Source organism: Eublepharis macularius, chromosome 1, assembly GCF_028583425.1.
Source record: "Eublepharis macularius isolate TG4126 chromosome 1, MPM_Emac_v1.0, whole genome shotgun sequence".
Lineage (NCBI taxonomy): Eukaryota > Metazoa > Chordata > Lepidosauria > Squamata > Eublepharidae > Eublepharis > Eublepharis macularius.
The window spans coordinates 27,182,523-27,207,149 of record NC_072790.1 but is presented as its reverse complement, the minus strand read 5'-3'; the positions used below and the strand labels follow the sequence as shown (position 1 = coordinate 27,207,149).

The 24,627-nt window shown below is 47.6% G+C and overlaps 1 protein-coding gene across 2 annotated transcripts in view; it reads left to right on the top strand.

The window, feature by feature from the left end:
- ADGRF5 (adhesion G protein-coupled receptor F5) overlaps positions 1-24,627 on the top strand; it is a 99,123-nt gene that overhangs the window by 22,971 nt on the left and 51,525 nt on the right. The window contains exons 1-3 of one of the 2 annotated variants that reach the window (XM_054996609.1): positions 6,720-6,825; positions 15,296-15,429; positions 22,936-23,002. In XM_054996609.1, the coding sequence (XP_054852584.1) occupies positions 15,325-15,429; positions 22,936-23,002 (172 nt within the window). In that variant the 5' untranslated portion in view covers positions 6,720-6,825; positions 15,296-15,324. Of the gene's footprint in view, positions 1-6,719; positions 6,826-15,295; positions 15,430-22,935; positions 23,003-24,627 lie in introns of those variants that run through there. The other variant, XM_054996617.1, reaches the window with a different exon arrangement.

Below are 24,627 nucleotides of genomic sequence, written 5' to 3'. Positions count from 1 at the left end.
GGGTGATAGTTGTGAGGATAATAATAACACACTTTGTAAACCACTCTGAATGGGCGTTAAGTTGTCCTGAAGGGCGGAATATAAATAGAATGTTGTTGTTGTTATTAACTCGTGCTGTTCATTTTGAAAAGCTATTGGATCGTGTACCAAGTTTATAAAGGTATTCAACAGTTCCGTTGTCAGTGAGTTGAACTAGTAAAGCTGTGTTCCAGCAGATAGCCCAAATCTGGGCCGATTCCAGACGGCCCTCCCCATCCCGAAACGTCACGCGTCATTGCGCGTCGTCGCGTGGAAAATGCGAAATATCGCGTTTTCTCGCGCGAGTTTTGCGCGATGTCGCGCAAAACTCGCGTGAGAAAACGTGATATTTCGCATTTTTCGCGCAACGACATGCGACGTTTTGGGATGGGGAGGGCCGTCTGGAATCGGCCCTGGAGTTGGATCCACACATCGTTAGCTATTGAGTGAAGTGCTCTTCGGACCGGGCCTCACAGCATTTTTTTTAAAGTACAAATGCTTCTAAAATGAGTCAAGATTGGTAGCCGTGTTTGTCTGTAGCAGTAAAAAAGAGCAGGAGTCCAGTAGCACCTACAAGACTAACAAAGTTTGTGGCAGGGTATGAGCTTTTGTGAGTCACAGCTTACTTCGGCTGTTTCCACATGCCTTTAAAGGGATGGCCCACTCACTGAACGCTGGCGGCTTTCCTCATGAATCCAGACGTCTTCATTTGCAAAATAATTGGAGGCTGTCTGGCTTCCATTTTTTCAGCACCTTTTTTGGGAACACACTTTCTGCGGTCCCAGAAAAGGCACCGGAAAAAAACAGAAGCCAGGCGGCCTGCGTCTGTTTTGCAAATGGAGACATCACCAGCTTTCTAGTGGTGTGCTGTCCCTTTAAGGGCGTGTGGAAATGGCTTTCTTCAGATACTTCTTCTTCTATCTGAAGAAGTGAGCTGTGCCTCACGAAAGCTCATACCCTACTACAATCTTTTTTAGTCTTATAGGTGCTGCTGGACTCTTGCTCTTTTCTACTGCTTCTATAATGGTGTATACAGCCAGGGGCGGCGCAAGGGTCTGCCACGCTCGCAGCCGGCCGGCTGGGCACCCGCGCGCGCGCACGAGCGCGCGCGCGCACCAGCCCACGTGATGACATCACACGTGACATCATTATGGGAGCGCGCGCTGCCGCCGCCGGCCCAATTGCTGCAGTGGGTGGCCTCTGAGCTCTCCCGCTCGGTTGCCTGCGCCGCCACAGATGCCTGCCCACGGTGGCTGCGCTTGGCTGGGGGCTTGTGCTGGCGGCGGCAGAGGCGCGGGGTGGGAGGGATAGGAGGCTGGTGTTTTGTGGCGCGCACTCCCGCCCGCCGCGCCTTCTCCGGCGCTCCCTCCGGCACCCCGCGCCTGCAGCCACTGCCTACCTGACCTTAATAGGCGCGCCGGCCCTGTATACAGCCATAGGATGGACTTGTGGCTGCTGTCATTTGTAGCTTGGCTCTGAGTGAGCCTCAGTAGGAGCGAGGACATGAGGAAATCCTGCTCCATCATTTTTACTGCGCTCGGGGTCCTTTGAGCCAAGCCCCTTAACTGTAATTCAAATGGATAGATTCTGAAGCCATAGCTGCGTCTGCCAGCAAAAGCCAAATGACCTGCCGTTGACTGCTCTCTCGTCTAGCACATAGAAGCCGGAAATACGTCAATGCCTGCTTTTTAACCCCTGAATCCTTATCGCTTACAAAGTTAGCACTTGGGCTTTTAATAATTTTTGTTATGGCTGTTTTGACTAGGTTGCGTTATCTCAAAGGGTGAGGGTGATATACTCCCTCCAAGCCCCGTTTTCACAAGCTCTCCCATGAATTATTGTTTGGTCTAGAGCTTTGTCTCAGAAAGGTCACTGGGAGTTGTGCCTCCGAAACACTGACTGCTCGCTCGACATGTTGTGGACTCTCAGAAGGTCATTTTGGAACCTGATGACTAATAGCACAATAATAGCACAGGGCCCAAGAAGGACGAAATGACTCTCGGTGTATGTTGAGGGATCATAGAAAGAAGGGACTGCAAAATTAGCAGCAAGTACAGGTGTGAATTTTCTGCTGTGAACTTTTAATTCCTTGAACTTGAATGCCGTTTCCTGTCAAGTTGAACTGGCCTCACTTAGCGCCGGTTTGAGGCATTTGGTCACCCCAAGGAAGGCATTTCTATCTCTGGACATACTGTTTCAGACCTGAAAAATCACTTTTCTTAAAAAAAAAATGCAAAGAGAATGTATAGCATGAAAGTGCTGAATTAGAACTCATCAAAAAATTAAACTTTGCATGTCATTCTGTCTTAAGCAAAGACTTGGGTTTCCTTATCCTACTATATAAAAGGCAAGCCATATTGCCAACAGCTCACTTTTTATCCTCGTGCAGGTGCACTCTCGCCTCGAGGCCGCTGTAAAGCGCCCACTTGCCACCAGGAGGGGGTACGCCGAATCACTGGTCTAAGCACTCCTCCTCACACCTCACACCTCCCCTCAGCGCCCTCCTGTTTTGGCCTCCAGGCCGCTGCAAAGTGCCTGCTTGCCACCAGGAGGAGGGCTCAGGCTGTCGATTCACCAGGCCCCCTCGTGGTGGCAAGTGGGCACTTTGTGGTGGCCCCCAGGCCAGAGCGGGAGGGCGCTGAGGAGAGGAAGAGCAGAATGCAAATTAATCTTTGTGCAGGCACATTGCCGAGCGGGGGCCGCCAAATTGATGACCTAAGCACTCCTCCCCACGTCTCACCTGAGGGTTGCTGAGGAGAAGATGGAAGCTCTGGTGGTGTCGGACGCCTGTCTGCTCTTGCCTGGGACGGATCCCCACTGGATCGTGTGGAGCTTATTCTCCCCTCTGTAAAGAAGCCTGGCTACAATCTTGAAGGCAGTTTCCTCAGAGTAAGCTCTACTGATCGTTATATTTCATGAAAAAAATGACCAACAGTTTTCTAGAGCCCGTTGTATTTTTTCACACAACAGACTTCGTTGCTAGTTCTCTATAATCTCTGATAGCTGTGGGAACTGCGCATGCGCAGAAGACACAACAATGTAAACAGGGTTGCACTTACCTGTAACTGTTGTTCGTTGAGTGGTCCTCTGTGCAATCCCGCATGGGAACTGCGCACGTGCAGAAGACACAACGTCAGATGTCGTCAGATCTCAGCTGCTAAGCAGGGTTGGCCTTGGTTAGTAATTGGATGGGAGATCTCCAAGGAAGACCAGGGTCTGTACATAGAGGCAGGCAATGATAATACACCTCTGTTAGTTTCTTGCCTTGAAAACCCCACAGTGTGTGTGTATGTGTCACCATTAGTTATCTATGGCCTGACAGCACTTTCCACCACCGCTATAGGACCTGCTTATTGGAAATTTTAATTGACTGTTCTTAACATATTTTATCAGACTATAATCTTGTTCCAATACAAGTTAATTTTCACTTAAACTGTTTGCTTATCTGTTTGAACTTGACCTCTCTTACCGTCCAGTGTGTGTAATTGCTAGTTCTGTTGATTTAAGTTGGGGCTCAAAATTACCCTTTTTGTATCAACTCCCTCACTTTCCCCCATACGTTGAGAATTTACACTTGAAAGACTTATAGTGTAATTCATACCGCGCCTTGTCCCCTCTCCCCCTGCAACCTGCCCCATAAAGATTCCCCAGGATGATTTTCCATCATACATCTATGAGGAAGCGGGCTGTGACCCACAGAAAGCTCATACTGAATATTACGTTGTTAGTCTTTAAGGTGCCGCTAGATTTTTGTTTCATTTCGATAATGACAGACTCGGCTACCCCTTTGTAATCATCTTGTCAAGTAAGCCATTTGATCAAACAGAGGCTACCAATGAAAATGCTCAGAAAAACAGGGTTGCACTTACCTGTAACTGTTGTTCATTGAGGGGTCTTCTGCGCAATCCCACATGGGAACTGCGCATGCGCAGAAGACACAACAATGTAAACAGGGTTGCACTTACCTGTAACTGTTGTTCATTGAGGGGTCTTCTGCGCAATCCCACGTGCTGTTAGGGGCAGTCTGTCCACTAAGTAGCCATAAGTGATCACCAAGGGAGCCCGAGCAGATGAGTCACCAACCAGCCCAGCTACTGCCCCCCGCCCAGCCCCAGTGAACAGCCTGCTCCCTCCCTCCTCCCCCTCCCCCTTCCTCCTTCCCTCTTTGCCAACTCAACTCACCTGACCATGCAGAAGCCAGGAGGTGGGTGGCGGCTTCCTGACACGATGCAATGAGACGAGGGCAGGAAGGCACTGCCACACCAAACACCAGGAGAACAAGGACCATGGGCACACCACTGTGCCCTCCCACCAGGCTGCACCCTACCATAAATTGTTGAAGAGGACAGGCAGCAGCTTCTCACCGCCCCCTTGTGGGGGGTGGTTAAAGATGGCGGTGCCAACTTCTCACCGTCCAGCAGCATGGGGGGGGGGCAGCTTGAAAGCCCTGGCCATAAAGGGCATCGCAGGTCAAAGCCAGCCCCTTGAACTGAGTTGGCATGGAGACTAGGTTATATTTAAGAAGTTTTAAGTCCCCTGAATGCAAACATTTTGGGCCTGAAATTTAGACATCTTGAATAATGCACTTTCAATGCACTTTCACAATCCTTTTGAAGCGGATTTTTTGTTCCGCACATGGAAAATCAGTTTCAAATGTTCACTAAAGAGTATTGAAAGTGGATTATCCAACGTGTGTGGAAGCAGCCATTGTTTATTATTTATTTAGAAGATTTATATCACACCCATCTATCTTTTTTTTAAAAAACCCACTCAGGATGGCGGAGAAGAAAAATGTAAAACAACATGCAGGGACCCATGTGTGGTTGCCAACTCTGGCATGGGAACTTTCTGGAGATTTGGGGTGGTGCCAGGGGAGAGTGGAGTTGGGGGAGAGAGCTCGACAGGGATACGGTGCCCTCGGGTCTGCTCTCTGAAGCTGCCACTTCCTCTGGCAGAACTGATCTCTGTCATCCGGAGATGAGTTCTAATTCCAGGAGAACAACAGAGCCCGCCTGGGGGTTGGCAGCCCTGTGTGAGAAACTCATAGAGGGAGAAGAGCTGCCCCCTCGGCCACCTCCTGATCACCACTGATGCTGCTTCCCCATCTTCCCTCCCTGACAGGCTTAGCTGTACATCTTTGCTGCAGCCAGTATCCCCAACCTCTGACAGTGTTGCATAGTGGTTAGAGTATCAGACTACCATCTGGAAGATCCAGGTTAAATTCCCCACTGTGCCACGCAAGCCCCTCTGGGTAACTTTGAGCCAAATCCTCTCTCTCACCCTAGCCTACCTCACAGAGTTGTTGTGATGATAAAACAAAAGAGGGGGGAATGATACTGTAAGCAAATTGGGGTCCCTCTAAGGGAGACGGCAGGGTATAAATCTATCTATATAAAGACAAGCATCCTGGCTGACTCACCAACTCCCAGCTCAAACTCCTGGACTTAGAAACATGACATTTGGAAAGAACATTCCTTTCATCATGTAAACACCCACTAAGAAGGGATTTTAAGAAATTTGCCCCCTAAGGTAAAAAGGGGTCCAATGTGTTTTCCCAAAGGGATACAGCTTCCCTGTGTGGTTGGCAGGATGCTGCCTGCTTGCACCCAGGAGCGGTGCCAGGGTTTCTGGTGTTTGTGGCCGGCCGGCCGGCCAGGCGCGTGCATGCATATATGTGTGCGCGCACATACCAGTCTGCGTGATGATGTCACGTGTGACGTAATCACAGGAGTGCACACGAGCCGGCCCAATTGCTGCACACGAGCCAGCCCTGCGCCGCCCCAGACACCTGCCTGTGGCTGCTGAGCCCGGCTGGGGGCGTGCCGGCGGCAGCAGTGTGGGGTGGGAGGGCTGGGAGGCTGCAGCTCCATGGTGTGCGCTCCCACCCCCAGCGCCTCCTCTGTCACCCCCTCCGGCACCCCGTGCCCTGAGGCAACCACCTACCTGGCCTCAATGGGCGTGCCGGCCCTGATTGCACCCTTGCCCACTGCCAGCTCAGCCACTCTTCCCTAATTGGGCCAGCCTTTCAAAGTCATTTGCATATGTGGGCTGATTGGGGCTCACAACATTCCATACCTCATCCCCTCCCCCAGAGACAGTTGGAACACAGAGATCATTCGTGTATGTGACCTGATTGGTCCTCACCCCCCACATTCTAAACAGTATGCAGTTGCTATTTAAAGTAGTTAAATACCGTAGTGAAGCACGGGTATCAAGCTAGTATCTAAATAAATAAATCACTCTGATAGGATTTGGGCTCTTCCTTAGAACCTTCTGTTATTTGCTTTGCAAGGTTAAAGCCAATCTGTCAACTCCCGGAAAGTGCATAAGCAAATCCACTCTATCGCTATCAGGTCAGCCTTAAATATGTCCTCTTATGTTCCTTGTTCCTCTTGCTATTTGGTTATTAATAACAGAAATGATAAATGAAAAATCTATGTGCTGGAACGATTGCCTGCCAAACCAGTTAGTTAGTCCACTCCCCTTAACCCTTTCTGGGCTTAAGGGCTAGGAGCGGCGATTGAGAAGGCTGGGCCTGGCAAAGGGCATCAGGAAAGAGCTCCTCTTGAAAAAGAAAGTGTGCCAGTTTCATGCTGGAACTGAGAATGGGCTCCTCACGTTCCTGAGGATCCAACGACGGATTCTGATTGGGCAGCACCGCCCTTTGGAGTTTCATTCACATGCTGCTTTGGAGTGGCTTCCTTTTGGGTAGCAACAAAAGCAAGACGCGCAGCAAGGCACGGGGAAAGCTGTGTTCAGACACCTCCTTTCTAAGCAGGAGAGTTGGCGCCGGAGAAAACTGGGCAGGTAAAAAAGAAGAAGTGTGTGTCTGGGTGTGTGTGTTTGGAGGGAGGGTGGGCATCAGAAACATTTAAGGCTACTAAATAGCTCTTGTGTAAAACGGTGCTAGTTTATCAGATGTGGACTACCGGTTAGGGGATGAACAGGTGCCTCTGTCTCGAGGATAATTCTTCTGTAGGATTTCAGGTTTGTGTTTTTTTTTCCTTAAAAGACTTTTTTTGTGACGTTTCAGAAGAAGAGATGCTTTGGGAAAGAAGTTTCCTGCCTGTTTCTTTTCCCTCTAAACTGGGAGAAAACAAAATCTGGCGATCCCATCATAGCAATTTTGGGAGAAGAGGGTTTTCTTTTTTAATTTAAAGAGGTCTATGTGTGTGTGTTTAAAAACAGAAAAGTCCATATTGTTTGTTATTCCAAGGCATTTCATTTTCTTTCCCGATAGTTGATCCCATGGACTATTATATTTATCTGCTTGGATGAGTCCAAGCAGAGTAGGTCCTCCCTCAGATTTTAAAATCTTTACTTTAAAAAGAAATGCGTTTATCCATGCCTTAGCTTCCATTGATATTTTGCCCAATTCTGCTCTCAGAGCTATTCCCGAAACACATTTGGGAGTAGTCAAATAAGCATTGGAAAAAGTCACACTGGGTGTGATCCATTCTCTCGGAAGCGGATTGAATCTAAATTTCTGCGCCATACAAAAATTGATTGAGAACCTTGGCGTTATATACCTTTAAGGCCGAAGGGACAAATACACTTCCCGCTGTATAAAAATACTTTATAATTTACAATTACTATCAAGTAAGGTGCTTCCCATTTTAATATCTGCTTAAAGCAATAGCCGTATGAGCAGTACTAATAGATAGAACTGAAAAGTCCAGAACTCTTGCAAATTTTGCATAGTTTCTGGTATGTCCAAAATTTGCATGGAAGTATGTTCATTTTTTGAAGGTGTAAGATTTTAAAGAGTTGAGAGCCAGAACGGTACTGGGGTTACAGTACTGGACTGAGGCCTGAGAGACCCGGGTTCAAATCCATGCTTGCCATGAAACTCACAGGGTGACTCTGGGCTGATCACTTTCTCAACCTAACCTACCTCAAAGGGTTGGTGTGAGGGTAAAATGGAAGAGAGAATAGAACCAGGCATGTTCTCTTGAGAACCTTGGCAGTAATAAGGTACTAAATGAATATAACAAAAGGTGAGAATAAGACAGGGGTGAAAGGAAATGCAATTTCTTGCCAGTATATCTCTGGTGATCAAAAACAGAAGATGAGGGTTCAGCCACTTTTTTACTGGTAGTCTGTACTGGCCTCCTTTGATCCTGAGATAAAATAAGAACAACTTCTTCACAGGCAGTCTTTCGCAGCTTATATTGTTATCAAAGATGGGGAAGCCAGGGAAGTAGTCGGTTTTATCATGACTCCATCTTCTTTACTAGCGGATGCTTTACTTTCCAGCTTCCTTCCAAATATCCGTAGTTGCTAGCTACCATAGTACAGGTACAACTACCTCCAGTGCATGGTTCCTCAGAAGGAAATCTCACTGTGTTCAACGGGGTTTAATGCCCCCCCTTTAGGGTTGAATCCAGACCAGTACAAGAGGAGCGGAGATCACAGAAGGGATTTTTGTCGCCTGCATTCTGCAGCTCCTGGCATTCTTTGAAAAGCTGTTCCCAAGGGGTGCCATGGGTCTGATGAGAGATTCGGCACGAGGGGCTGCAGTGGGAAAGGGAAATCTGCAGAAATACTCCCCTCCCACCACTGTAGCCATGATCTCAAGCTTTATTTGCCCTCTCCTACCAACAGGGGTGGCACCAGGGTTTCTGGCACCTGAGGCTGCCCCTACACGCATGCACAGAATGCACGTGCGCGTGCCCCAGACTGTGTGATGACATCACTGAGTGTGACATCATCACGTAGCAAGCCAGCCCCATTGTCTGGTGGGCAGCTGGGACAGCTTGTCGAGGCTGCCCGTGCTCCCAGTCGGATGCGGCGGGTGGCTGGAGAGGTGCATGTGCATCCTCCCAGCCCTCCCGCTCCATTGTTCTGCATGCCGCCCCGGACACCTGCTGCGCCTGGCCCGTGGCTGCTGTGCCCAGCTGGGGGCATGTGTTGGTGGCGGTGGCAGCATGGGGTGGGAGGGCTGGCAAGCTGCAGCAGCTGTGTGCCAGGTTCGGCAGGTGTCTGGGGCAGCGTGCAGGCAGCTTCCCATCCCTCCTGCTCAGCCTCCAGCTCCGCAGCGCACGCCCCCACATCTGGTGCCCCGTCCGACACCCCGTTCAGCGCCTTAGTGCTCGAGGCGGGGGCTGGACCTGCCTCAATGGGCACGCTGGCCCTGCCTACCAGTAGACTTCCACTCATAGTAATCTGGACAAGAGATGCTTGAACACCTGCTGATTTGGCTCTCATTCTATTAGTCTGTAACAAACAAGGAGCACAGTTTTGGATAATCAGTTCAACTGTTTGTCGATCTTCTTGTGGCTGCTTGACAGGTTGTTTCACTGTATCTCTTCCTTCAGTGCAGTACAGGACAATTGGCAGCCATGCTGCCATTTTTACTGATGTGTCACCTGAGAGCTTTTTGAGGACTTAAAAAAACATCAGTAACTGCTGTTGCAAAAGTGCACGTTAATAAAGTACTGGAATTATTTCTGAATTCCCACGTTTCATTTTTAAAAGTTAAGTCTCTATTCCTTTTCCTTGTCAATTTCAAGTGGGAATAGCTGTCTGAACCTTTCTCATTATAGCTCCACAGTGAAAAGGGTTACTCACTTTTTCCCAAAATGAAAGCTGGGACTTCAGAGCTTGGGGGTGTTTGTTTGAGAAAATTTTTGTTTGTTTGAGAAAAATTTTTTGCAGCCTCTCCAGACCTGCTCGAGGCAGCTCGCAAGTAAAAGAGGAAAGGCAATAAAAAACCAAATTGTATTGAAAAGGGCAAATAAAAATAAAACCAATATCAATAAAAACACTCCAATAAAAAAGCCAATTAAAGCGAGCCAGAGTATAAAAGCACTTAAAACCGAGAAGACTCAAATTATGTTGATAAAACAGTTCATATGCTGAGACAGCAGGGCTTTTTTTCTGGGAAAAGAGGTGGTGGAACTCAGTGAGTTGCCCTCTGAGAAAATGATCACATGGCTGGTGGCCCCGCCCCCTGATCTCCAGACAGAGGGGAGCTTAGATTGCCCTCCGCACCGCTCAGCGGCACGGAGAGCAATCTCAACTCCCCTCTGTCTGGAGATCAGGGGGCGGGGCCACCAGCCATGTGACCATTTTCAAGAGGTTCCGGAACTCCGCGGAGGACAATCTAAACTTCCCTCTGGTTGGAGATCAGGGGGCGGGGCCACCAGCCATGTGACCATTTTCAAGAGGTTCCGGAACTCCGCGGAGGACAATCTAAACTTCCCTCTGTCTGGAGATCAGGGGGCGGGGCCACCAGCCATGTGACCATTTTCAAGAGGTTCCGGAACTCCGCGGAGGACAATCTAAACTTCCCTCTGGTTGGAGATCAGGGGGCGGGGCCACCAGCCATGTGACCATTTTCAAGAAGTTCCGGAACTCCGTTCCACCATGTTCCAGCTGAAAAAAAGCCCTGGATGTAACCCTTTTGCAACTGCAAACGGCAAGAAAAAGGCTGCTTTGAGCTTCCCCTGTCGCTCTTTCAGCAGGGGATGATATGATTCCTGTATCCAACTCCAACCTGGCTGCCACATTCTGGACCAATTGTAGTTTCCAAACAGTATTCAAAGGCAGCCCTATGCAGAGCACACTTCTCTGCAGTAATCTAATCTGGATGTGGTCAGTGCATGGATCACTGTGGCCTGACCACGCGTTGCAAGGAAGGGTTGCATCTGATGTATCAGCTGAATCTGGGGAAAGGTGCTTCATGCCACAGAGGAGAACTGAGGCTCCAAATGTAAGCCAGGATCCAGCAGAACCCCCAGGCTTCAATCCTGATCCTTCGAGGCAGTACGATCACCTCCAGGGCAGGCTGCCTCCTCAGTCTTTGAGCAGGTTTGTCATTGACCGAAACCACCTTGTCTAGATTAAGTTTCAGTTTATTGGCCCTCATCCTTCCCATTTATCCAGGTATCTGTTTAGGACTTTCAGACTCACAGCTTGGCTGCTAGGGATAAATAGACCTGGGAGTCATCTGTATATGAGTGACACTTCACTCCAAACCTCCCAATGATCTCATTCAGTGGTTTTATGTAGATGTTAAACAGCACAGGGGACAAGATAGGTCTCTATGGGACCCCGTAGGATAAATGCCATGGGGCTGAGCAGCAGTCTCCAAGCACCTCCTTCTGGAACTGGTCAGCCAAATAAGAGTGGAACCACAGAATTACAGTGCTCTCCCCAGCTCAGCTGGACTCTCTGGAAGGATACCGTGGTCAGCAGTATCAAAAGCCTCTAGGGGTCTAAGTGAGTCAAGAGGAATGGACTCCTCTTGTCACTGTCCCAGCAAAGATCATCAATCAAGGTGACCAAGACTGCTTCTGTCCCAAACCCAGACCCAAATCCAGATTGAAATATGTCCACATAACCCACTTCCTCCAGGAACGCTTGACCATTAGACTTTAGTTCACATTGGCACAACAGCAGTTATCAATATTAACAAAAAGTAAAAAGCCAACTGGTGGCATGGCAGGGGGGAAATATAAGGAAAATGGTGGCTCACTATGAGTCTCTCTACATGAGACATCTTACACAGGGAAGCTCAAGTGTAGGGAGATGCAATGTTAGCTGGGAAGGGTAGTTTAAAAAGACATAGCTGGTGGAGATCACTCCTCAGAGAGTTTGTTAATTTCATCTTCACCTCCCTAAAGGCTCTGTCAATTTCACCACCCCTTTCAGGAGGGGAAGATAAAATTAACAAACCTTCTGAAGACTATATTGTCGAAGACTTTCACGGCCGGAGAACGATGGTTGTTGTGGATTTTCCGGGCTGTTTTGCCATGGTCTTGGCATTGTAGTTCCTGACATTTTGCCAGCAGCTATGACTGGCATCTTCAGAGGTGTAGCACCGAAAGACAGAGATCTCTCTCAGTGTCAAACTGATTTAAACCCTTACAGGATGACACAACCTAACCCACCTTTCTGAGTAGATATAAATCACCTGCAAACATCTCCCCCACAGTTTGACACCAGGGTCGACTCAGGTGGAGGGCTTTCCTATCACCTACAACCTGGTCCTTTTATTTGACCATGCCAGGGACTGAACTTGGTACCTTCTGCGTGCCAAGCAGATGCTCTTCCACTGAGCCACAGCCCCTCCCCAAGGTCTATACTGTCTACTCAAACTGGCAGAGGTCTTTGGGTTCTCCAGCAGAGGTATTTCTTATCATTTACCTACTTGTCCATCTTTACAAGGCCATTTTAATTAAATAAGGTTATTCCTAAACATCATTCTGGGAATATTTGATACTTAGCAGAGAGTCAAGGCAGTACATTGTGGCGCATGGTGCCGTGATAATGGTTTATTGGTCTTAAAATATTCAGTATATTTTTTTACAGGGTTCTTCTTGCATTCCAGAGATAAAGAGCGTAAAATGAAGAGCCTTGCTTTGTGCACAGCTGCGCAGGGAATGGATTCTCACCGAGAATCCTGAAGGTTGCAGCTGTAATGAAAAAGTAATTGAGAACCATTACCAGGAGTAAAAGAACAGCTAACTTAAACAGCACATTTTTCATCTGTGCTGCTGCTATTCATTTGCTTAATAGATCGAGGGTGTGAAAACTTCTGTTTACTGGGGAAGGGGAAGGTTCCGAGGGCAGCGGGAGGGGCTGCCCATTCAAACCACAGGCCCTGTGACTTAATCACAAAAATATCTTTAGTATTTTAGAGGTTTCTCTTCCGGAGGAGTTGGCAGAAAGGCTTTCGTGCTGGTGGCAAAAGGATTTCTGCTAAGGTTGCCAAGTCCCTCTACCCTCCCGGTGGGAGTGGGGAGACCTCGAGCTGGCAGCATGTTCCCTATCGCACGTGCAAAGCATGTGCAGAGTCTCGGAGCATTCATGATAATGTCATTTCCAGGGGTGACGTCAATGTGCCATTTGTGCAAGCGCTCCCACACTCTATGCGGGGCTGATTCGGCCCATTTGGGGCCAAAATCGGCCCAAAATGAAGCACAGGAGCATTGGCACAGCCAGCATGACAACGTCACTCTCAGAAGTGACATTGTTATGCCCCCGGGAGTGTGTGCACCGTGCATGTTCCCAGGGTGCTTGCTGGTGGTGTGTGACCTCCAGGGGGCTTGCCACCTCCCACCAATCACTGGCAGCTCGGGGGGCAAGGAGTCCAACTCCCAGGGGTTTGCTCACCACCAGCGGGCACCTGAGAACCCTGATTTCTGCTCTGGTCCTCTCAGCATCATTTGACTGCAATGAGGTCCACAAACTTTATGGGTTTACTATAGAGTTTCCAGTGATTCCAAGAGGGCATAAGATCACTTCTGGGGTCTCCCAGAAGTGACATCACACTGTTGCCACTGGCTGCCCCCCCACAGCTCTCCTCATTTCCCAGTGGTTGCCAGGCCAGGTCTGAGGAGAATGGCAAACCTATAATATACATTGGCAGGGCTTTTTTTCAGCAGGAACGCGGTGGAACGAAGTTCTGGAACCTCTTGAAAATGGTCACATGGCTGGTGGCCCCTGACCTCTGATCTGCAGACAGAGGGGAGCTTCGATTGCCCTCTGCGCCAAGTGGCGCAGAGGGCAATCTAAGCTCCCCTCTGTCTGGAGATCAGGGGGCGGGGCCACCAGCCATGTGACCATTTTCTCCGAGGGCAACCCACTGAGTTCCACCACCTCTTTTCCCAGAAAAAAAAGCCCTGTACATTGGACTTTATTTGCTGTTTTGGTGTATACTATGATGTACGCCAATTTATGCAAACCGTTTGGAGCCCACTTTTTGGGAGGAAGACAGTTCTGTTACACTGCAAAAAAACAAGTTAATTAAAGCAATTGGCCTCACACCACAACATGAAACAATAATTCCTTCATCTACCTGAAAGTAGGCCACACACCTCACAGTGAGGTTGCCAACCTCCAGGAGAACTCAGGGCAGTTCTCCTGGAATTAAAAGTGATTGCTGGACTACCGAGATCAGTTCCCCTGGAGGAAATGGCAGCTGTGAAGGATGGACTCTGTGGCGTTACATCCCCGCTGAATTCCCTCCCCTCCCTAAACTCCAACATCTTCAGGCTCTACTCCCAAATCACCAGAAATTTCCCAACCTGGAGTTGGCAACCCTTATGTATTTATTTATTATTTAAAATATGTATTAGGCTCCTTTCCATCAAAAAGGCTCTCAAGGCAGCTTACAATATAAAATATCTACTTTTTTGGTTGAAGGGACAACTTTTATAGACTTTTTACATGAAATAGATAATAATGATTTGATGGTATGTGGATTTATGGATTAAGGAATACAAACTTTAGAAAAAAGCGAGCTTTTATTCTTAAGGGAAAACAAGTGAACATTTGAAAATGATACATATCAAAACCCCACTTATAGTTTAATTATTTTTTTCTCTTTTTTATTATTTTCTTTTTCTACGTTTTCTTTCTCTTATTTTTCTCCTTTTCCTTCTTTCTTGCTTTCTTTTCTTTTTGTATATATGTATTGCTAGTTTGGTTTGTTAGACGATTTTGTTTTTATTTCTTATGTATTGTTTACTGTTCAAATAAAAATATATTAACCAAACAAACAAAACAATGCTCTCTCCAATATAAAACAAGAAATTAATATATAAACAACCAACATGGTTAAACAAAGAAGTTAAAAAAAAACAGTTTAACAAATACATTGAAAAAGCTATCCTAAACAAAAGAGTCTTCATCTGCCTCTTGAAGCTAGTGTAAGTGGGGGGCCAGGCACACCGCTCTGAAGCGATCGTTCCACAATCGTGGGGCTGCCACCAAAAAGTCTCTGTCCTGTGTGCCCACCAACCAAGCTTCTTTGATTGACGGGACAGTCAGGTGGGTCTCTACATGTGATCTTAATGATGGGGCGGGAACATATGGGAGAAGACTGTCCATCAGATAACCCAGTCCCAAGCCATGCAGGGTTTTATGGGATAGAACCAACCCCTTGAATGGGGTCAGGAGTGGATTGGTAGCTAATGGAGGTGTCGTAATACCAGGGTCCCATGCTCCCACTAGCTGGGCCCGACCTGTAGTCTAGCTGCAGCATTCTGCACCAACTGCAGCTTCTGAACCGTCTTCAAGGGTCGCCCCGAATATAGTGCACTGCTATAGTCCTTTAGAGGCAAGCCTTACAAATATAAACCCCTAAACAAGATGCGGTGGGATAGCAGCAGCTAATAAACAGTTAATATCTTATATGATTCCACAAATCAGGAGTCCCAAACAAAAAAATCCGATTAATTTACACGGCAACTTGCATTTCCTTTTCAGGGCAGGACTTTCAACTTAATTTTTTTTTTAAAATGTCATTTGTTTTGGCCTTGGTCTGCAGGTTCTGCATCCATAAAACACGGGGAAAACATGCTCTCCTGGAGAATAACTTTGTTCTGCGCCCTGCTCCAGATCATCCAAGGGTCTACTCAGGGGTTGTGGGAATCGAATTCTGGCTCCATCATCCATTCACCGGTGAGTAGCCTTCACTGTATGTAGCTGGTTTGAGTGAGAATGTGCTCTTCAGAGCAGGGCTTTTTTTCAGCTGGAACGCAGGGGAATGGAGTTCCGGAACCTCTTGAAAATGGTCACATGGCTGGTGGCCCCGCCCCCTGATCTCCAGACAGAGGGGAGTTTAGATTGCCCTCCACACCGCTCAGCGGCACGGAGGGCAATCTCAACTCCCCTCTGTCTGGAGATCAGGGGGCGGGGCCACCAGCCATGTGACCATTTTCTCCAAGGGCAATTTAAACTTAAAAACTCCCCCCTTGTTCCATCTGACCCACAGTGACGTCATTGGCCTTGGGAGCATGTGCGCACTTTGCATGTGCACATGTGGTACCAGGGGCACCACCTCCTGCCAAGAGTTGCCCCCTGTGCTGGCATCCAACTGAGTTCCACCACCTCTTTCCCCAGAAAAAAAGCCCTTCTTCCAAGGCAGATGAAAAAGGTGCAAGAGGAGTGTTTCTGGGAACGTGGCTTCTCCTTCAATACACATGCAGCTGAGACCCATGGAACTGGGGGCCTATGTGCAGAGGAGAACTTGTGATATGAGACTAAGAGTCTCTCTACACGAGACACCTCGATGCAGGTTCATCAAGTGTACGGAGATGCAATGTTAGCTGGGAAGCGTAGTTTAAAAAGATAGAGCCGGCAGAGATCGCTCCTCAGAGGGTTTATTAATCCATCTTCACCTCCTGGAAGGCTCTGTCAATTTCACCTCTCCAGTCTCAAACTGTGAGGGCAGCGAGGAATGGAAATGGGCTGGCGCTGCCTTCCAGCACCAGGGTTGGACCTGGAGAAGTTATAATGGGCTAAACTTTCCCTTCTGGCATTTCCTTCACACAGCTGGGGTGTATAGCAAAGCCTTTGCCCTGCCTCCGATTGTCTTTTAAAACTACCCTTCCCAGCTAACATTGTATCTCCCGACACGTGTTCTTCATGTGTCAGATGTCTCATGTAGAAAGACTCTTAGCTGTGCACCCCTGTACGTGAGAAGGCTTTGCTCTCCTCCTTTGGGTAACCCTTTCCTGCAGAGAGTAACTGCATAGGCAGGGCTTCCTCACAAACAGGAATGTCCAAGTAGGCTTTGCACATTACATTACGCACCTCGCATTATTACATAGACTGTGTACTCTGGGGCCATTCTGGGGTTAGATCCAGCCAGGTTTTTCTGTTGGTGGAAAAAGGAGGAGGGGGTCCCTTTTACCCACCAAAAAGGCTATGCCGGGGATCATGGTGCTGGAAGAAGCAATGTCTGGTGTACAAAGAGAAAGAGAAGAAGACCCTACAGGGGACAGCAAGGGCTAGTCAGACGGGAACGTGAGGTCAGCAGCATCTCTCTCTATTGAGTGACATTTCCTAGTCTTGTCTCCAGATTGCTTCTCACAGGGCAATATTTTGCTTCTTCTCAGAACTTCTCTCTCTTAGCTAGATAGCTAGAAGTCTATCTCTGTCTCTCCACTTTACTATCAAGTGTGTTAGTTCCTAAATAAACTTTCTTTACTCGTGTGACTATTGTTGTGTAGATACATATGGGACCTGCGTGGACAAAAGGCGCGAGGGATGGGGCTGTAGGAAAGAAAAGAGCTGACTGGGAAAGCTGGCTGGATCTAACCCTGTGTCTTCTAGTAACAACATCACATTCCCACATGTCTGGGACTAGGCAATAGGTCTTGCAGTACAGAGGCAGTGGTTTCCAGGGAGGCTTGAAGCCCACGTTTCTCTTTCTTGTGATACTTTTCATTAATTCCAATGATGCCTCTCGGTCTTATCTTGCTGACCTGGATATATTACCCAGAAATACTGTAGCTTAATCGTACGTCATTTCACCCTAAAATATTGTTTCTGTGTCTCTGTGTGGTTATCTAATAGCAATCGAATTCCCCTTTCCTGCGTGCTAGGGTTCTTCCCAGGTCTCTGCCCTCAATCCCCAGGAGATTTGAAGCTGCGGCACCAGAGGAAAAATTTCAATTGACATCACAATGTCACAGAAGTGACTCATGTAGAGTTGCTAGGTCCCCTTAACATCCTAGCGGGAGCAGGAGGACCGGGCATTACCTGGAGGCAACGTTCTCATGTGCTCCCAGCAGGCGCGATGACATCACTTCCTGAAGTGATGCCATCGCTCCCAGTGGGAGCATGCCCACCACCGGGCATAATGACATCACTTAAGGAAGTGACATCATCATGGCTGGCCTGGGATGTTTTTTCCTTCCTGGGCCCATTCTCCGGGCCGTTTCTTCCCGCCAGCCAGGTGAATGGCAGCAGGGGTCAAAGGCTGGTAGTGGGGGATCCCCCACTTCCACCAGGGGACCTGAAAACACTAGACTGTAGGATGTCCCCCAAAAGTTCTGGTTAGCATTTCGGGGGATGCCTAGAGCACTGTGATGTGCCTTCCCCCCACCCCACTTCCCCCCTGGCCAGTCATTTGAGCACAGGGCCGATTCCACACGGCTTACCTGAAGCTGGGACGTTGCGGAACATTGCGGATCATGCCGGAAAAAACGTGGAAGATCGCTTTTTCTTGCGCGAGTTTGAGTGGAAGTATGAGTAGAAGTGTATCTGGCAGAACCAGGCAAATCCATGCAGATTAAAAAAAACAAATCTATACAACAGGTTCACCCAGGGCTACGCTAGAGTCTTCTGCAAACCTAGTGGGACACCCAGGTTTGCGGAAAAGGTGTTGTTCTTTTTAAAGGTTAGGGAGCGAAAATACAAAAACGATTTGACAAGCAAATGGTCACAAAAAGACCTTTGTGAGGTCTTGAGCACTTTTTGGGGTTGCCAAGACAACCCCCCACCATGTCAAGAACCATGCCTCACATAGAGTGTGCTGGGAATCTTCGGATAGGTTTAATGCCCCCTCCCAGGTACTGGGCAACCCAACCGACAGAAAACTCGGGAGTGAAAATAATTTAAATTTCCAACTAGTTCTGTCTCTCGGAGGCATACGATAAAACATGAGAGGTATTGCTTTAGTTTTAGCAGGAAAGGGAGGGAAATGGGACCAGCAAATGAAGGGGGCTAGAGGGGGGGGACTGGATTCCCCCCTTATGGGTCTCCGCTAGCGTGTGTATAAATAGACACTTCGAAGAAACAGAACTCTTGAGGGATTTGGGCTATTGCTGACCCAGTGTGAACAGCGGAGTGTTTTGCTCGAAAATGTTATTACTGAGATGATCTTATCCTCCTAGGGATTTCCTTGCATGCTTCCCATGCTCCTTTTCAGGATCAGTGACTTGCAGAGATGATCTGGGGCCATCTCCTGTGTACCTCACTAGGCGCCAACCTCCCCATTCTCTTCAGCCCCGGCCAAGAATCTTTTCCCTGCTCCCAAAACGTCCGCTTGGCTTGCCTCACCAGCTCATATGAATAAACCAGAGCTGCGGATCCGTTTCCCCCAAGATGACACAGGCATTGATGTTGCTAGTTGTGCTTGTTATAATTCTTCTCCTAATCTCTGACTGTCATTCTGTGAGGGAGGAGAGCGAGAGAATTCTTCAGGGTACGGCTTCACTAGGGACGGCCTTCACCAATGGGAAACGGAGCAGCTCCCCCGGGCCTCATAATGGGGAGAACCAACTGCCGTGGTCCCTGCAGTGGATGATGGCAGCCATCTTAGCAGCAGTGGCCACACACATCTGCCCAACTTGGGCAACCATCTTTGGGAGGCAGCAGCAGCTCCTGTCTGCCTCACATGGGGCTCTTTTAGCTCCCCGTTTGAGCCTCGATGGCAGGAGACAGGAATGAAGGGGGAACAGGCAGGGAGTGGCAGTGATTTTGGGCCCCTATCCTGGAAGTAATGGCAGCTCTAGGAATCACAGGAAACGATGTTACCATAGAGTTTCTGGTGCTCCCTAGACCTACCTGCCATCACGTCTAGGTTTATCCCAGAAGTGATGCCATCATGTTCAGAACACCCCCCACACTATGTCTCTGCCTCTAACCCTCCTGACAGTTGCCAGGCTCAGTCTTGCAACCCTAGGTTTACAGTGGGCCCTATACAACATCCGTGAGTTGTATTGGGCCCACATATTTAACAACGCGCCTGTCGCTGACCCATACCTGTTGATAGGAGGCTGTCTTGCTTAATAATAACACATTTTGCAAACTACTCTTGTAAACTGCTCTGACAGTGGCAATAAGTTGTCCTGAAGGACAGTATATAAATCAAATGTTGTTGTTATTGTTATTTAAAACATTTCTACCCTGCCATTCTTGCTGTGACCCAAGGCTTCTCGCAAACTGTCACACTGGGGAATGAAAACATTAAAATCCAGATTCCAAATGGCTGCATATCAATTAAATAGCCCTGAAAAACTTCCTTTGGAAAATAATTATTTATAATCATGTTGTCCTGGGATGAGAATGTTCACCCTAAGGAAGTTTTCTGTGGGGGCTCTAGACATAATTCCAGGAAGTTATCCTTAAAAATGAAAGCACTTGGATGACTTAATTAATCTGTCTCAAGTGAAAAAGCAGCTCTATGCCAATGAAGGTCTTGTGGCAGTTTAAACTGGTCTAAATTTATAGGATTCCATCAAGTATGAATTTATAGCTGTGCGCAACACAGGCCCAGAGCATGTTCTACTGAAGGCAGTACAGGTAGCTCCAAGCAGTAGAGTTGCCTCAAAGCCTGGATTATGTTATTTGAGATGCCAAGGCCTGCCCATTGTGCATTTTGTGCTCAGTCATCCATTAAATAAAATCATATGTCAGTTCTTTGGGGCACGCACAATTTCCTTGTATCGGTTTCAGAAACGACCTACCGTAACATCTACTCTTTTTGTAGAGTTGTCCCAGCTGCCGGCAGGAGAAAATGTCCTGTCCCTTTAAAGAGGCTGGATGGGATTTATTTGCTTGTTTGATGGTTGTTGTGGATTTTCCGGGCTGTATCGCCGTGGTCTTGGCGTTGTAGTTCCTGACATTTTGCCAGCAGCTGTGGCTGGCATCTTCAGAGGTGTAGCACCAAAAGACAGAGATCTCTCAGTGCTTGTTTGTTATATTGACTTTGTTTACAGGCCGCCTTTCTCACTGAGACTCAAGACGGAGTCCGCCGTGTAAGTCAAAGCAACAAATAGGACAGGACAGCCAATAAGCAATGTAATAAGACTAGGGATACAGCAGTCGGAAACAAAGCGTAGAGCTGTAGATATGATATGTTAAATGATGCAGAAAATGGGGATATAAAAATATAAAAACAAAGCAGTGAGAGCAGGAAAATAATATAGCAAATAGAGAATACATACTATGAAGAAGGACGTGCTGTTAAGTTGCAGGCAAGAGACATGCAGAGATTGTTTGCCATTGCCTTCCTCTGCACAGCAACCACAGTCTTCCTTGGTGGTCCCCCATCCACATACTGATTGTGGCTGACTAGGGTTGCCAGCTCCCCTCGCCCTCTTGGCGGGGAGCGGGGAGAGACCTGGTGCTTACCTCCATGTTGTTGCCTTTATGTTTGTTTTGTGCGCCGGCTCCCACAGCTGCGTGGTGATGTCATTTCCGGTGATGTCACTTCCGGTGATAGCATCGTGCAGGTTCCAAATCAGCCCACTGCAAAGCACGGGAACGCACTCGGGGTGGCACGATGATGTCACTCATGGGACTGGTCCACTGGTCAGGGGGAAGAGGGTGAAAGTGGGGGATCCCCTGCCCCCACCGGGGGAATGGGATCCCTATGGCTGACCCTGTTTAACTTCCAAGCTCTGGCGAGATTGGGCTAGTCTGGGTTCCGCAGGCTGCTAATAAATTCTAAGCGGTGATGTTCACAGTTCTTTTCCTTTGATAAAGCACCCTCCTGAATCATTCTGCTATACTTTTGCCCTATTCCATTTCTAAGAATGCTGTCTCAAACTCTTCTGCTTTACGTAGTTTGCAAAATGGCAGAAGTGGGGTATTTACCAGGTGACATTTTCCTCCACACCATGAGAAAACTCAGCTGCCCATTTCCACACAATTTTTTCCTCTCCAGAGCCCGTTGCCAACCCTACCTATGTGGAAAGCTCCCTGGCTACTTGAAGACAGTATGCCCTGTCTCAGCTTCCCAAATCCAGGACGCCTAATTTGCAGATGATGTAAATGATATGCTAATCTTGCAAAAGGAAGCACGCAAATTGTGCATTTTCTACCTGTGTTTGTGTGTTGCGAGCGAGTGCCGCAAGAGCGGGGGAAGGAATGGTGGAAGGATCTTTTGATCTTGCCCATGCCAGGAAACCATTATCTCCTCCCCCCTTTATCTCTTTTGCTTTTCTTCCAAGAACAACAGAGGGAGGGAGGGAGGGAGAGAGCACTCTCAAAATGTTGGGAAGAGATGCTGCAGGCAGCTGTAGCCCAATATGACCTCTGCTGTTCTAATACTAGATAGCTTTCTACTTTCTACTCAGTTTGTGTAGAAACAAGGGGAAGTGCCTTATTTCCCTCCCAACTCTCCGTTTTATTAAAACCAGTTCTGTCAGTACTCATAGAGAGTCCAGTAGCACCTTTTAGACTAACCAACTTTATTGGTTAGCATAAGCTTTTGAGAACCACCGCTCTCTTCGTCAGATATATGATGAAGAGAGCTGTGGTTCTCAAAAGCTTATGCTACAATAAAGTTGGTTAGTCTTAAAGGTGTTACTGGACTCTATTATTTTGCAACTACAGACTAACATGGCTAACTCCTCTGGCTCTGTGACCATATATAAAGATGCATTGATTTTTTTACCCATTTCTCCTAAGGACTTTGGCGAGCCCCGAAAAAGGGGCCAGTACTCAGCATCGGTGAGTACCATCACAAGTGTAATGCCATAAAGACCCCCCTCGAAAACAACCATTTCTTCTAGGGGAACTGATCCCTGCATTCTAGGAGCTCTCCTGACCCCACCCAGAAGTTGGCAACCCTAAACCAAACTTGCCACTCTCCTTTTTAATTTTTTAATTTTTATTTGTATTTCTAGTCCGCCTTTCTCACAGAGACCAAAGGAGGAATACGCAGTGTAAGTCCATGTGAACAACAGCTGAGACAACTAATAAACAATATAATAGGGTATGCATGGCAGAAATATGAAAAGAAGCATACAATTCAAATACAGGAATACAGAGATGAAGTATTGCTGGAACAAAGCATACAAACTTGACGTGACCTATTAAACGACAGGGAACCACTACCCAGTAAAATCATATCTACATCCATAGACAGTACCCAGTAGTATAGTCTACAGTCCCTGTCCCTTTACCATACCACCTCTGCACCATTTCCTTTCATTACAGCCCTATTGCTTGAAGGCCCTCCTGAATAAATCAGTCTTGCATAGTTTGTAGAAAGCCAGGAGAATGGGAGCTTTCCTGACCTCTTCAGGCAGGCCTTCCATAAGGCGTGGGTCACTACAGAGAGTGCACATAGCAAAGACCTGGAAGGTGCAGAATAATACGGGAAAGGAATGCTTTGAGGGTTACACTTGGCTCTTCCTAAGAGGGACATTTGCCTTTTTATTCTTTCAGCTTCATGGCAACAGAGGCAGAGAAGAGGTAACCGTGCAGAGAGGCTTGCACAGGCAGAAGCGTCAAGGTACGTCCATCCTGCTGAGGAGCACGTGTTCATATCAGGTGGAAACGTTATTCTTGGTCAGACAATTTGTGCAGTCGCTTTGCTTTCTTCCAGCTGTGGTTGAGCTCTGCCCCTGATTAGTGGGCTGTCAGGATCACCTGGCACAAGTGCGAATTGCCACTTTCATCACGTCGGGAGAGGGGGGAAGACTCAGTGACCCACTGGTCACAAGCAAGAAATGAACAGAGTGGACTTGCAGACTGGCTTCCTGTTGTGAGTTGCGTGGATAAAACCCAGAAATCAGGGGCTGTGTCCTGCCACTCTGCTCAACTAATTGTAGGTCCCCAACCAAGCCTAAGGGGCCTTCTGCTGGGGGAACTGCCTGTTGCACATAAGAAAGGCTCCCTGGGACAGAAAATGTCTCTGCGCTTGGCTAGGGTACGAGCCCATAAGTATATGGGGGTACCGGAATGCCTTTCAATCGCCTGACTAATTTTGGAAGGGTATCGACAATATAACATATTTAGGAAGGATATAAGTCTTTTGGTTATTTTGCCCCGCAGGCATCCTTGATCTCTGAACATCATACTTTATATCACAGCTTAGGACTCAGGTGCTTCTTGTTGCAAACATGGACAGCGTGAAGAAAAAATATGTAGACAAGCTGGAAGGTGTTGCCAGCTGTAGGAAGACTAGGTCTTCTGTGAAAGACCGCTCATCCTCCCAGTCCACTGTCAACCAGTGTGTTGAGGACTGGTGGCAAGAAAGGGGGGATATTTGGAAAGGCTCATCTCATTCATGCACTGTCATTTCCAGCAAATACCCAGAAGTGATGTCAAATAACCAGAGTGCCACTGACATGCCACTCTAGGATTCAGGCAAAACTCTTTGGTTTTACCATAGCGATTTGTCAGAATCCTTGAACATCAAGTCAGCATCATGCCAGCAACATGATATGTATCAGACCAGCAATTGAATATTGGTATAGCGATATAATGTTATATAAATTAATGTAGCCAGTTCTCTAAATTCCCAACTTGATTTTTAAAAAAAAGTTCGTCTCCATCCCCTTTTGTTGCAGAGATATGCCTTTCCCCTTATATCTCTGCAATGAAAAGCCCTAGAGACTTACTTTTTTTTAAAAAAAAAGTGAAAGCTGGAAATTGAGACTCTGAAACTGCAAATTGTTTTAATGTAATGTCACTATAAAAATACTCAATTGCCAGTTTAAAACAAAGAAGTCTCCAAGTAGCTGGGGGAAGAAATGGCTGCTGCAAGGGGGGGGCAGGGAAATTGGTTGCTATGTGGGTGCAAAAATCTGAACTTTCTCACCCATTCATCCCGACTATTTCCCCCAAATTTGCAGCAAAACAGATTTAAGAAAGACCAGAAAAAAGCTAGGGAAACCCCAAGAGGTGCACAAATGTACCGTGATGCTGTGTGGAAGCAGGAAAAAAGTCTGCTTACCATCAGCATTGAACCTGGAGCAAATAATCTGTGTGGAAACGGCCCATATGTTACTCAGAATTAAGGATCAGAAAATTGCAGAGAGGGGGAAAAGCCAGAAGGCTGCTGGATAAGGAAGGACAGAGGACATGTTCCTATGCAAGGCTTCCCAGCGTCCACTGTTGGGTCTGTCTCTACGT